Source organism: Rhea americana, unplaced genomic scaffold (genome assembly GCF_003343005.1).
Source record: "Rhea americana isolate MKP2758 unplaced genomic scaffold, rheAme1 scaffold_23, whole genome shotgun sequence".
NCBI lineage: Eukaryota > Metazoa > Chordata > Aves > Rheiformes > Rheidae > Rhea > Rhea americana.
Genome location: NW_028186346.1, coordinates 2,005,709 through 2,021,474, shown reverse-complemented (window position 1 = coordinate 2,021,474; position 15,766 = coordinate 2,005,709). Strand labels below are relative to the sequence as shown.

At 38.2% G+C, this 15,766-nt stretch overlaps 1 protein-coding gene across 1 annotated transcript in view; it reads right to left on the bottom strand.

Annotated features, from left to right (window-relative positions):
- Positions 1-15,766, bottom strand: part of GPC5 (glypican 5) — a 712,598-nt gene that overhangs the window by 556,589 nt on the left and 140,243 nt on the right. The window contains exon 4 of the mRNA XM_085306027.1: positions 13,214-13,908. Coding sequence (XP_085162153.1) covers positions 13,214-13,908 — 695 coding nt within the window. The remainder of the gene's footprint in view (positions 1-13,213; positions 13,909-15,766) is intronic.

Genomic DNA, 15,766 nt, shown 5'->3' with positions numbered 1-15,766 from the left:
AGACTACGTTTTAGGAGACTGGTATTTTGCTTCCTGCGTCTGCATACAAACCTTCAGTGTTTCCTTGTCCTCTTATTTGAACCTAGACAAACCAGTTTTCTATGAAGATCTTGTACAATGTACAAGGCAGTCACTTATTCATACGTATCTATCATTTCAGGGACCAAAATAGTCTGAAAAACTCATTGGCTTCAAGACCTCCATATTTGCTCTCACCTAGTTCCTCTTTTCCAGTACAAAGAGTTGTTAGTGATTTAAGGGCTGGCTGAGACACCAGAAGTCTGCTCAGCTCTGTTGCTCTCTCTCTCTTGCTGTTTCACAAGGGAAAATGAGGAGCAGGGAAAAAGAATATGCACACAGAAAGGAATCGTAGCTGTCTCTTTCCATTACACTTGTTTGTTCCTCCTTACTTGGCTGCTGGAAATGTGTGAGAATGTGTCCTTTCTTCCTCTGTAAATATGCAGAATCAGGCCACACCATTTTCAGCCTCTTGGAGCATCTTCCTTTCCTGCAGCTCAGTTCCCCAGTGGACACATTCAGACAGCTTGCCGCAATGCCAAAGCAGAGTTAGACATCTAGTATGCCATCTAAACTCAGAATGTGATGGCAGCCTAGACTGCTTATTCCAAATTTATCCTTATGCAGTCAGTGGAAAGAAGAAGGCCATTTGGATCAGTGTTTTTGCCTACATTCTCTTAACTGCAAAAAAATTTAGGAAGGTGTATTAAAGACTGTCCTCTTTCCTGACAAAACAGACTTCAGCTTTGGGAAGAAAGTGTGGCAAGCTACAATATTTAAGAGAAATTCTACTTAGTTCAAATTGTGAAGTGGTTTTGCTTTAACACATTGAATAGGATCACATTCCTACCTTATTTACTTGGCAGTAGAACTTACCTTATGTAGACCACGCTACTCAGCACTGCTTGCCAAAGCAATGTCTGTGTTGACAAGTAGCTCCATTGTCAGAGTTTTAAGAGAGGAACCTGGGCAATGAGGCAATTGAATTGAAAAAAAGCAGTGTACTTAGAATTTAGAAAGGTGTGCGACATTGACTTGAATCTGAGCTGCTTCTCACCACAGGTGAGAAATATGTCTACTCTCATTTCCACAAATGARAGGGAGATTGACTGAAAGAAGAAGAGGAATTGGAAATGATGTATCTTGAAATGAACACTTGTGCCACCATGCTTTGAAATACTGAGATGCTGAGAAATGAGCGTAGCAACAGACTTTATTTAAGATAGACTTATTTAAGATAGCTTCATGTCCTACTATTACACTTAGGAAGTTCTTGGCAGAAATTAGTGTCTCTGCTGTCTACAACACAAAATCTGTCACATCATAAAACTTACAATAAGGAAATCAACAGTATTAATAAGGAAATGGCCAGCAATAGTCATCAGTTTTATTTTTTTCTTYCTAATGTGCACTTGAGAGGTAATGCCCTGCTAAATGAGAGGAGCAAATGTATATACACTCACATATACTTTTTTYCAGGACGTCTGTATACTTACAGACATATTATTGCCTCTGTTAATATTCCATCCATGCTTTGAACACTTTTTTTCTAAATATTAAGAGCAAATAAACCAATTATTCTGAAAAAGAACAGGCATTTTTTGGCAGAATTCTACAGCACAGAACATGSAACAGGGATTCTGACACACATGAGATGCTGAAGGACATATTTATTACTATTTTATTGTTAAATATTATAGCATTATACATGTCCATGCTGTTTTACAGTTTTTGTAACTAGAATTGTTACAATTTCTAAAAGCGTTGTTCAAAGAACAACAATATCTGTAAAACAGCATGGACTCTTGTAGTGGTAGCATGTAATGTACCGTGCAGAGGGTGACACAGTAAGAAAGAACAAATGGGAAAATGGACAGAGTCTCTGGGAATTACTTTCTCTGTAAAATGAAATTGCATTAATCTACTGGATTACTCAAACTTTATACAAAAATCTTTCAACTAATGTCTGACATACGACTTTTTGTTAATCATTTCATACGATCAAAGAATAAACTTCAGAGTATATTTTCAAATTGTCTTACAGTAGATAACAGAACATTAGAGATATAAGAATGTCACTCTGGTTTCCTCTGTATTTCACTYTGGAAGTGGGAAAGCCCCGTAAGTCAGTTTTTATACCAGTACCAGACTTCCAGCTTTTAACTTTTATCATATTTTTGATGCTTTGGATAGCTTATAGTCACCTAATAAATCAGTCAATTGTGTGAAAAGAAAGAAATCGACTCCTAAAAAAGCTGGAAGTCAGTATGGAGGCATTTAAAGATGTTGTGTAAATTGGTAATATTGACAGTCTAATTGGTATAAAAATTAATTGCTATATTGGAACATAATATGCTTGAAAATGACTTTCAGGAGCTGATTTCTTGACATATAATCAACCAATTTGTTAGGGTACTATAAGCTATCCAGAACATCAAATGTAATACAAGCTAAGTCCTTTTCAAGCATGTTATGTTCCAATATAGCAATCCTTAAGGCTGCTGCAATTTATTTGTGTATAGTAACCAGAATCCTTATATTTTGACACACACATATTTATTAAATATATATGCATATATTATCAACAAACRTAATTTTCTATAATCCTCACAGTTTATGCAAAAATGTTTGTCAAAGACTGCCACAGGATGTTTGTACCCCAAAGAGGCTTGTGTATTGTAATTGCAAACTTGTAATTTATTTTCCTCTTAAATGCTGATTTTCTGTAATGTTCCTGTCAGATATATCCATGTTGTATCTGCATTTATTTTCCCTAATGCTTGCAAGTTGACTGTGAATTAGTTTACACATTGCTATATAAATATTTAGTGTACACAGTTTCCCATTAAAAGTCTCTGTTTTCCCAGGTAATATTGTCACCTGGCACTGTTCATCACCAAACACCACAAAGTTTCAAAATCAGACACGAGGCTTTTCTTCTTGATATCATTTGGCACACTCCTCTGATGCTTCATAGGTTTTTCTTTTCTTTTTAATTTTCAATTGGAATCCTGATCATAGGTTTTATTCCCTTTCTTTCCTGGGAAAACTCAATATGCTTCAAAACTTCCTTCAAAATTCTCTTCATCTGGGGCTAGTTGAAAAGGGTTTATGTGCTTCAAGCACCACTATGAATGCAATGATGAGAAATGAAGCCTGWGATCACTTGGCCGGCCGATGACTTCCTCTGCTTTTATGTCAAGCATGAAACATTGCTTAAACCTTCCGCTCGCCCCGTGCTGCTCACCGGCTGCCTGCGAGCTGCAGCGGTGGCAGCAGCCGCTGTGGCTCTCTGCAGYGCTGGTGCTGCGAGCGCGCCTGCCCTTGGCATCCTCTGCTGATCTCTTCAAACCTCCATGATGCTCACGGATATGAGCTTCTTTACAGCACCCTGCTGTGCCTCTGGTTGGGTGTGTGGTAGTGGGACTTAATCCTGCTAAAAACCACGGGAAGGCATTGAACTGCTGCGACTCCACTGTGTTTCTCAGGACACAGCCCGTATTCCCAGCAGCTCCCTATTTTGGGTATGTTCTGGGGCTGTTTTCTGACCGAGCTGTGAAATGCCTGCTCCTGCCTTAGAGGCTCTGGGGCCAAGGCATAGCAGCCTACATCAGTTCTCCTGAAGAAGCAATGCAGGGAATAGATCAGACCTGAGAGTCAGCGTGGACTACTCACGGGTTTCCCCATACAATGTAAGGGGTATGCTCAGTGCAAGTTATGGCTTTTGCTCTCCCCTGTAAATTAAACCTCCATTTCCTCCAGACTGAAATGGAGCATAAGGCTGAGAGACCTTGTTTGGGGCACTAGCTGGAGCATCTAATTTCATAAAAGCTAAACATTATCCTTGTCCTTGCCCATTTTTGATATCTTAGACTTCAGACCTCAGCAAGTGCAAGCTAGTGAAATATACGGCAATGACCAATCAAAATAGGAAAGATGGGAAGAGCAGTCAAACCACTAGGAAGGGTTAGGTGAGAAGATCAACCTATGCTTTAATGGAAACAACTTTTCACTAGTTACAAGCAGGCCAGAAACTCTTGCTTTGCTGATTTTCTCTTTGTTTTCAAAATTTGCCACTCTTTTTTTCTGATGATTGAAACAGTTTAACCTCAGAAGGAGGCTTTTCACAGAAGCAAGGAGCATTTYCAATTTGAAAAGATAGAGAAATGAAATATGACATCACTGGAATCTGAATTAGATAGAGGGCATAACCGCAGTGCACTGCTATATTCAAAAAATGACGGATGTATAAAAGATGCCATACTTTATTATGTAAGCACCACCGGGTTTTTGCAACTACAGTAGGATGTGCATCTGTGAATGGGAAGGAGGAGGGAACCAGAAAGTGAGGGCGTTCAATGGCATGTTCTGCTGGATATCAAACCTTCTTTTACAACACAAAGAGATTAGAATACAACAGTGTATAAGAAGACTTTAAATTCAATTACTGTTTAGCAGCTTCCACAAATCAGTTTACACTGATCTTCTGAAGTAATTTAAATTCAACAAAGTAATGACAGCAAAGACATATGCCATAAGCTTCAAGCAGAACTCTAAAATTTTATTCCRGTCTGCTCTATTGACAATCATGTATTTCATTTTTTACTTTTTTTTTTTCAAGAACTATATGTATGTGGCTTACTTGCGGATTGTTTTACAAATTAGTGTTGGGAATATACACTTGCTTAAAGTTAATGGTGTACACGGCTGACTCCAGTTAGGTAGCCTGGTGATAGGAATAATATAATGAATAATATAATTMATTTTGTCATGGAATAATATAATTAATTTTGCCACATCAAGCTTAGGTTGTATTTGTGCAGTCTCTGAAAGAAGGTTCATTTCCCCTCCAGAGCTTATCACCAATACCTCCACTTCTCTTGCGAACAAAGGATACACAGGCCTCTRCGGAGTCAGTTTTGCAGTATACTGTGGTAGAGGACACCTTGCATGATAATGTTCCCCAGCCACCAGATGAAGCCAGTGCCCACACTCCCCACTAGAAAAATAATATGATGAACAGGTACGAATAGGTTCTTGCCTTGTCCRTGATGCCAATATGTGGTTCCTATCCCACTTCAACTAATAATTCAGAGATAACCAGTTCCTTGGCCATGTTCCCCTGATGCACCCACCTTGTTAATGCTTCTTCCAAATCAACATTTGCAGYAAGAAAACCCTGCCAGGCAGCACACCTACTTTCACTACTGCTATTAGCAGGATACAGTGCCTTCTATCTACAAGTTCTCTCAATTTTTTTCTCCTCTTTTCTTYTCCCCATAGAAGATTGCATCTATTCCCTCCAACAGAGATTCTTCACCCTCTTCACCAASTGTAAAATGAGATGGCAACCTGGCCCACTCATCCCATAATAATGAAGACTTTTGGCATCTTGAAAATATAGTGACACTGGGTCCATCAGTCTGGTAGTGCCAATGGTTAAAAGTGTCTTGCACAYCTAGTCCCAGCAACAATAGGAAAAAGCATTATCTCTAGAGAAAGTGAAAAAGGYCAAAGAGAATGGAGTAAGACCCAGGACAGGTTAAATAGGGACATTTGTTCCTGGCAGKCCTAGTAGATCCTGCAGCAGAGCACTGGTAGTAGCAGCACCACAGCGCTACTCAAAAGCTGGTATGCTGGATGAGAAGAAAACAGTGTCACACACTTTGTCATGGAAACTGAGCATGAAAACAATGAGAAAATGACTGCTTTTGAAGGAAGCAGCACAGGTAGAGAGAGAAGTCAAAAGCCAGGAAAAAAAGTAGTTTGTATCACATGTCATCTCAAAAATTGTGAGAACTAGCTAATGAAGAAGATACAAAAGCTCTGAGCTACTGTAGCTGTCAGATCACCCTTTGTCTCTCTGCCCGTGGAGGTTAGAGTTTGTCCTTGCCAGGGCTCTTCTGTGAAGAGCAGCGGTACCCTCCATGGAAGCAGCATGCTCTGGCCTGGAGGTGAGAACCTGGCATTGGGTACTTTGCTGACCTCCTGTTACAAACTGCTTACCCTTTCCGCCCTCCTCTACAGTGAGAGGTTTCATTTTGCCAGTGGCAGATTCTCCTTGGCTGATCTCTATGAGGTGCTTAAGAACAGCTATAACTTCCCCCAGCTGCATTGTGCAGTGTGTCCTCAATACATTGCGGATTGTCGTTGAGAGTCAAATCTGGCACCGTCATGGCTCTTGTGCTTTTGCTGTAACCAAAGCCTCCTGACAGGATGTGGRCGACCTGCATATCTTCCCCAGGACACACTATCCTTTTCCCTTATCCATCACATGCCCCTTCTCCCCAGTTCCTATATCTAATTTCAGAGGAAAACCTTCTTTGGGGTTAAATGTACTTGTTTTCCTTTTCAGCAAGAAGCTGCAAGGCAGTAACCCACCATATATGCAGGATGACTACATGCTACATAGTCATAGATCTATATGCATGCATGTTTGTGCACATATGCAAAGTTTGGCTGTTGAATGCCAAAGAGGAGTGTGYTGTTGATGTCCTGTTTCCCTGACATCTCTCTGACTGCCAGTGGCAATAGGACCGAAGCTTGGGAGAATAAYTGTGATCTAGGCCAGCTGTCCTTAGTGGAGCCATCCCGAGACAAAAAGCTGTGCCTCTGTTTCCAGCACTGACAACACTGCTCCTTTCTGTGCAACTGGAGCCTTGCATTAGAGCATATCCCTTATTATTTTTTTAATCAAAAGCCAGTTTTGATAAACACTACATTATATTTTCTTCTAGGCACCAGATATAGAAGTGTAACAGCAACTGGTCTGAATACAACTCTACGTGATAGGAATAACTATGTTTTTGAGTGCTCAATTTCAGATTTCTTTCATGACCTGATTTATCCAAAAGATTTATAGTCAGCATTTTCTAATATTAAAATTTCTTTAAAATAGAATGACAAAGACTTTTTTTAAGATTAGTTCAAATAGCTTGTGAATTTAGTTCATATGACYAATCCACTCAAAAGCAAGTAACTAAAAAGCAGTAGTTATGAAGCAGTAATTTATAGCCATATAATCATGTAAAGAAACAAAAGAGATTTTAGACACTATGGCACTGGGTTCATCATCAAAAGATGATGATCTCTCATATCTTTTTAAGTTCSTCAACATATAATGCTATGGAAGTTGTTAAATATCATGGCATGGCACTCACCGATTAGAAATACAGCCAGTCTGGCCTTTTGTTGACAGTCAGGTATACTCCTTCTTCAAAATAAAAATGGAGTTGTATCACAGCTTGCAGGTATACAAAGTATTTGAGATAATCAGAGTATATTTTTCATCACCTGCTTTCCATACCTCTTTCAGAGTTACTTGGTTTAATGGACTTCTATTACACTTCACTTTCTGGAATTGCATGGAATATCTATAAGGGCTGTGTGATTTTAAGCTAGAGAAGCCCCAATAAAAAGTAACTGTATAAAAGAGATCCTGAAAGGAGTAAACAAAATTACAGAATATTCTATTTATAACAATATCCCTGTGTGAATATTGTGTGTTATTTATGACTCTCCATGGGAATATTAAATTCTACATGTCATTGCATTACAGCAATTCGAACTATTTAAGTGTTTATAGCTAGTTCTTTCAAGCAAAAATAATCAATAAGGAAATAAAGCTTTAAATATAGCCCATTAACTCCTCCTCACTGCTAGCCTTCTACAGCACAAAAAAGATTTTTTTTTCAAAATTAATGATGGTTAAGAAAAAGAGCAAGACAAAATTCTCTTTCCATACAATATAATTATGCATATTTTTACAGAAAACGCATAACTTAGACCTGCTTTCAGGATTAGGCTAAGACCAGTGAAAGCAATTGAGAACTTCCAGAAATTTGGCATTTTCAGTATCATCAGCTATTTGGAAAACTTATTCTATTAAAATGACCATGAGTTAGAACATAATTAAGACACAGTGTTTTCGAACATCCCATTCCAAATTATTGCATGATTATATTAACTACAAAAATTCATAAATACCATTCATCACTTAACAAAATTAGGAAATGACAGAATTTGTCTGAACAATTTTAATCTTTTTTGTTGTGTTTCTGATTCCAGTATGTTGATAGACATACACCGCTTTTAATATCATAGTCACATACTCCATTTTCATCCAGATCGCCAAATCATCAGTGCTCAGAATATACAATAAGCAACTAATCAATATTCTTTTTCATCTCTTTTATTCAGTATTAATCGCAAACACCATTGATCTTCTGAAATTTGAGAACAATAGTTTCATGTAAAGCCTGGAAGACAGATTTTAATTACAAAACCTTCTGCCTTTGCCCTTTCTTTCCTGTTCCCTCTCTGTTTTCCTTGAGCTCCTGCTGGCCCTTCTCACCTCCACTCACTTCCTCCCCTCCAGACCTCTCAGCGTTGCATTGCCCAATGCATGGTAAGTCTTCACACACCAAAGAAAACACATCTAAAAGAGGCTCCTTCCAAGCCRCTCCCTGACCCAGCGTCCCATTCACGCCAGGATGCAGCAGTCACTCCGGGAAAGAGGTGGACACACATAGCTGAGGGCGGTTCCAGAGCAGGACTTGGACAACTGTGGCAGAGACAGGTGTACGCCATCGCTGAACCATGCTGACTGACAGAGGAGTTTGCCTTGGCAGGGCACGGGACCTTGCCATTCACCCACGCTTAAGGGGAACAAAATACTCTCTTACACCGTATTGTAGGGTTTGTACTGTAGGGGACTGTAGGGTTCATTCACATCAGAGCTTTATAAATCTCACTCAAATCTTTACTTCTCCTTCTGTCTTACTACCGTCAAGCAGTGGCAGCATGAAACAATGGAGGTAACAACAATTTATTACAGCTTGTCAAAAGTTACCATGTTTGATTTTTTCCAAATGTTTTACAACATTCTTGTGCGTTCATTAGCCTGCCTAGTAGCCCTCAGTGGAGAGTTGCCTTGCTAGATGAAGCTCAGGGAGATAGGCATGTGGCAACACATGCTGAGCACAGAGAGACGCATAGGATAGAGTTACAAGGTCCTTCACAAAGTCGTGGTCATTTTTACCTGTTATCTGATACATATAAATTACATAATCTAATCTTTTTGGATTATCTTAATTACCTATACTTATACTGTTCTTGTCTTGTACAACGCTGTTCCCTTAAGCCTCTATTGTATTACAGATGAATGAACACAGACACAGAAGTTTGCTAAAAAATCTTCTCTTTTGATGCCTAAGAAATCACTGCACTGAGCATAGATGATATGCAAATGGATATATACAGAGTTCAGGAACACAGAACAGAGCTGACATATATGTCAATATATACAGAGCCGGCATGCATATCAATATATATGTGAACATATAWAAATATGTGAATAGTTGCACAACCTATGTATCTCCAGTAGATTCTGCAGAATAGTGCAGAATAACATCCTGGTATAGAGATAAGAACTGGTGCTACACTTAGTCAGTCAAGGGAGTCGTGGGAGGTAGAAATTAAAGGGCTTGAATCTGAAATAGGAAGAACAAAGAGAAAGAGAAATTGCAACTTGAGACAGTGTGGCACTGCTCTGTTGACCCAAGGAGCTAGGGTATACTGAACAAGTTGTAAATTACTGGAAAAAGAATCTTGTACTGTGAGATCCTGTGGTCCTTCCACACTATACAGTTCAGCTTAATGTGCTAATATACATTAAATTTGAATATAGATATCCCTACAACATATTAGACAAAATCCTTTAAGTATATTTATATACACAAACATACATATTATTAGAGAGACATATACAAATATATGTACCATTAAGAAGGATACACAGTTTTATATGAACATCTACATACCCATATTTCTATACATTTTTTTTTCTCTTTCTGCTTCTTTAAAACTCCAGTAAGTACTTTCCATGATGAAATTCAGTTCTAAAACTAGAGAGATTGCTTAGTGCCTAAGCGAGCCATTATCTGCTGGCTCATAATCATCTTTTCTGTATCTGTTAGAATCACTGATGCATTAATTGCTTATCAAAATTTGAAACAGTTCATGAGTCACTCTGAAGATAAAATAAAGAAATATTAATGAGCCAATTTCAACAGAATTCAAGTCTTCCTCTAAAAGCTGAAAGACTATTTATTGCATGTCAGAATTAACTCTTGATATTGAATATCTTGGCAAATTTGAAATACACTCAAGCTACACTCTGCAGATGAGAACTGACCAACTAGATGACTATGTTTCAAGAGATCAGTGTGTCATAGTCTTATTTGACAGAATTACTGATCAAAGAGAAAAAAGATCGATCGGCTGTAACACAGAGATTATGTAAAAGATGCCATAGGGTTAATGAACAGCCTAAATACATAGGCCTGACCCAGATTCAGTGGAGACTGAAATTTTCTTGTTAACTTTTACAGTTTGAAAGTGATTCTTCTATATGAGAAGATCTTAACCTCAAAGCAGTATTGTAAACATCTGATCTTAAAACAAACATACTGGCTCCTAATATCACAGATAAAAAAATTTAGCGTTCTTTATATCTTTAACTTAGAAAGCTATCGTCAAATCACATTTTCAATATTTCTTTTACAMACACGAAAATGAATGTGAGCATATTCAGTGGCATTGTGTATAAGGTTAGAAAAAGATGGTGTTTTTTGTTTTTTTTTTTTTTTTTTTTTTTTTTTGTTATACAATCTAAACTGGTGACGAAAGAGGAGGAGAACAAAGGTAAAGAGTTTTCAGGAATATCAAAATAAAACATCAATCAAATTAATCCAAATCAATCTAAAAATTTTTATTAAGCTAAAATGACAGGGAGGGGAGTTATTTAACTTTTTGTTAAAATTGAATGACAGCAAGTAGAACTTTTCATTTGAAAAACATCAAAATGAGAGACTGTAAGCCTGAGGCAATGCCTGTACACTCTTCAAAATCCAAAAGTCTATCACTTGGGAGGGGATGTCTTTTCACACCAAGTGACCCAGGATGAAACAGGAAACAGAAGGCCTTTCCTTGTGCCTTTACTTGCTTATCTCGTTCCAGAAAAATTGTAGGCAAAATAACCAAAAATATCTGAGAAGGAAGAGGTAATATCTCTAAAAGGCAAACGTAGCTCTGTGACCAACCAACACACACCAGCAACGGAAGACGGCTCAGAGGAGATKGGCAAGGGCAAGGTGCTCGTGAAGCTTGGGAACAATGTAGGTGTGACTGACCTCAGCTGCTGCACACAAAGTTGACTTCATCTCAACACAGAGGGGACTAGAGGATGGCCTTCATCTTGGATAAACAGCTACCTCTGCTGAGTGGATCAGCTGGTGTAAATGTTGCTCCCTGAGTTTATCAGAAAGAGTGGGAATGTCTCCCTGAGTATGCCAGACCAGCACTGGGAAAGTATATACAYGGCTTAGCCCAATACAGAGTATAAAAACTGAACAAAGAAAAGAATTTTGAAGAGAGGAACGGGCTTGAGCTGGTTTCAACCCAYGTATTCCTTCCCAGAGACTGGGGATGCCCAGCATCATGACAGTGAGCATATTATAGAGACCAGTAATGGGAATCATACTGGTACTGCGACTGAACTGCATAATGCGATTGCTATATTTTGCTAAGCGTATACACTTGTATTGTGATTTCAGTATATTGCTGTATCATGCTGCTAAATCAAGAATCCCATATAACATCAAATACCTTCAAAGAAGTGAATTTTGATATTAGACAGTGCACTTTTCCAGTGTGGAATATCTAAAAGAACCTGGTCAGAGAGTATGGGACTCTGACAAACACATTAGGAACTGGACAGACATCCGTGAGACACCTTTGAACCAAACTATTAGTCAGAAACCTGTTTTAAAAAATCAYATTTTTTCTCAGGAACACTCAGTAGCAGGAAATCCTAGCTAAAGCAACCGAGTGTATAAAGCAGATGAAACAGGAATTTCATGGAAAGGGTCAACTTCCCTATTACTGACTACAAGTAGGAAGAACTCTTAGCATAGTAAGAAATGCCACAGCACAGTGACACCCCGCCACAAATTGACCTGTGCACTCTCTAAAAATAAAGGCATCTCCTTGGATCATATATATGTGACCCAGCTTAAAGTGCAGAATATGKCACCATCAGTGAAGTCTGTATATAAGAATACAGAGAAAAACATACTTGCAAAACACGTTGTGGATTAAATATAAAACACAGGAAGAATTCAAATCTTGCTTCTTACACAGCTTTCATAAATTTGCAGATACACTAGCTTTCTTTCTAATGTGTAGCTAAACACCATGCGTATTTTCTCAAACTATATCTAAAAATTCTTCACTTCATGCATTCACAGCTAAGATAGATCTCAAAAGACTTTTTTTTTCCCCTGAAGCGTGCATAAGAAAATCTCCGCTCCGTGTTACARACAAAATGTACAATGCTTCCTCTGAAACCTATAAAATCATTCAAATAATATATCTAAAGCTGCAGGTCCTTAAAGCAGCCCATTGGTATCAATAAGGAGACTTGCCTATGGCTTCTTATCCTTAGGTGCATATAAGGTAACAATCACATGATTAAACAATTTTCCTGTGAGGAGTTCATGAAAATCAGCCTTGCGTGCTCCTAAAAGTTATATCCAATATGGCATACAAGATGCTTCTAATCTCTAAAGAGATATTAATGTTGAATTTGTATATTAGACTTAGCACTCGCATTTACCTAACCTCTGCTTATTATTCTATTTTTAAAGAATATTTGTTGAACTGGCTATTCAGTGCATCTATTAAAAATATCAACTTGTAAACARAAAGGGTAAAGGAGCAGAAGTCTCCACTGGTTTGTGCAACAAAATTTTCACTCATTAACATTTTGAAAAAGTTGTGGCTTCATGTGAAGTAGGAAACATTTTTCAATATTACTTCAAATGTTTAGATGATTCATGTAAAAATTTACACATATGAAAAAAGCTTTCCATTTTGAAAAGCCTTTTCTGTAAACGCTACCAAAATGTTGACTCCTTACTTGTTGTTAAACTTGTGAATAGAATATGAAAAATTAGCAATTCATGTGCATGATTAAAATAAAACTGACTGTGCTGGAGAACTACGTTGCCAAATGCAGCTGAGCACAAATGTCTTCATCAGCCTAGAAATGGCCAAACAACTAGTATTAGTTATCATCGCTGCTTTTCTGGTGTTATATGTTTGCACCGAGTATGGATTAAAAACAGCTTCCTACCTGCTCAGATAATTCTGGTCCGCTGATATGGGCTTGTACGAGAGCGTCATTAACAAGCGAATGAAAGTTTAAAAGCACGTGCTCGATGTCGTACGTCCCGCGCATGGCACTTGAGAGCTCCTCCAGGGACTGAATATACCCCCGCCAGTGACGATCGACCTCTGCCATGTTGGCCAAGCAGCCTCGAACGACGTTGAGGCAGTAGCCCACACACGGCTTGCTCCAAGTCAGCCCTCGGCAGTAGGGGCAGTACTGCATCCGCAGCAAAGCTCTGCTGCAGTCTCCGGAGAAATGCAGATGGTCTGTTGTATTGATCACTTCGATCCCCAAATTCAGAGCCTGCAGGAAAGTCCGGCCGGGCAAAAGGGATCTCCCCATCTGTCTTGCCGCTATTTTGGGAACGTTACCGAAGGGCCTGATGTCCCTTGTCGCCATGCGGAGGCACTCGGCGTACTCCAGGGAAACGTCCGTCGGACCGGGGTTAATCATGTGACTGTAGACTATTGGGAACAGGGTGTCAAAAAACCTGTTGACAAACTCCTCTGTGCTGATGTCTGTGCCAAACAGGAAAAGCCCAACATCAGTGAAAAGCTCCCGAACGTGTGTAGCAGCCTCAGCAGCCATGTTTCTGTATGTGTTGCAGAAAAGCGTGCTTGTGTAATTCTCAGCCAGTTTGATAAGCATTTCAAAGGTTTCTGTAATAAAAAAAGAATTTCATTATTTTTAAGATTAAAATCATTAGAAATTAGAGTAAGAATTTAAACCAATCATATCAGGATATCTTATGTTTATCCTGAATGAATTTTTGCAAGGATTATTACTTAGAATTTATGAAGCAATAAACTAGTCACAAACTGCAAAAACCATCTTTCTTTTGCAGGCAGTATCTAACATCTTACAAATTGCGTTACAAGATAGTTAATAATCCATGTATTTTCTTGGCCGTAGGAAAGGAAATGAATTGTATGCTATTAAGCTACAAAATACAACAAATCATTGCCGATCCGTTTGGAGCTATACCTGTATATACATACATACATTAGCTCTCATCTCTCAACTCATTTTGCAGGTCATAATAAAAGTGAAATGCCCTTAGTCACTCTACTTCAAGTCATTCCTTTTCTCTCTTACCGCCTTTAATGGATGGGTAAAAATGACATTAAACAATTGAAACAACTCTCCTGTTTCATTAAAACTGAACTTTTTAAAGAGCAGTTTGTCTTCTTGTCTTCCAAAGGAAGGAGATGTATTAAACACAGGCGGGAACTTGCTTTTAAATCATGCTGGTTAGTCTGGCAATTGCTATGGCCAAAGTGATGGGACTTGAAGAACTCTCTCACCAGGCACTGTGCTTGGATACACCCTCTCCAAGCCTCAACATCTGAATTACCTGTGAAGACTGAAAGGATAGGCTTGTACGTAGTTCTSTGTGTCAGGCAATGTTTAAACAATGCTTAAGTACACTGACTAGTTTTTATCACGATTTTAAATATACTAGAGAAGTATTCTGTCCTGACTTGATCTGTTATTTACAGGTATGAAAAAATGCTTGTGTTCAAAACAGAACAAAAAATCTCTGTATTGAAGTATTTCCTAGATCCGCCTGAGAAGGTTGCACACCAGGGAAGGCAAAGGCGTAATATATAGATCAAAAGGAACTGACAATGAAAATGCATAGAAATACATTTTAAACATATTAACCCATTCTATTCACTGGACAATGATGACTTGGTAACTTTTCTTTTGTGTTCATTCAATATGAAAGCTAATGCCTTAGTTTTAAAATTCTATATAAAAACAAAAAGAAGGCAACTTAATGCATCTGATGTCCTGTATATTTTTGCAGATCAACATTTATTTATTTTTCACATTTGTTTTTTAAACTGAACTCTCTCTAACAATAAAATGAAGGAAAGCCTGAAGCAGTCAATATTGCCCAAATATCATTGGTAAAAACAGGAAGAATCAAACTGTATTAATCTATGTCAGCCAATTATTGAAGCAATTTGAAGTCAGATCTTAACTCACTAACTGAAAGGAATAGTGGAACACTCAGAATTATTTTCATCTAATGAACAAGACCACATCTTTCATATATATCTATGCATAAGAATAGATGTCTTATTTGTGATAAAAATCTCGTTAAAGTCAGTGAAATGATTCTCACTGACTCTGGTCAGTTCGAAATTGCACTTCTGTGAAGAGAAAAGATCACAGAGACATATTCAACTGATCTTATACTTTCTATACCTTCTCTGTTTCCTCCAATAAAAATGAGACACATGCTTATAATTCAGAGTGACATTATGTCACTGCCTCTATTCCTTTGTTATCTATTATCTAGTAACCCTTAGTTTCATATTTCACATCACCCTGAAGACTGTGGAAGGATTTTTCTACCTTTCTTTTTCATTCTCCTATTATTCACATAAATGAGAGGGGGAAAAAAAAGTCTGTTGACTGCTTACAGCAAAGAGAAGGGAAGTGCAATCAGTCTAACTTTTTTTTCATTTATCCTCCTGCTAGATACAAAGGCAGACCACTCTTAAAATG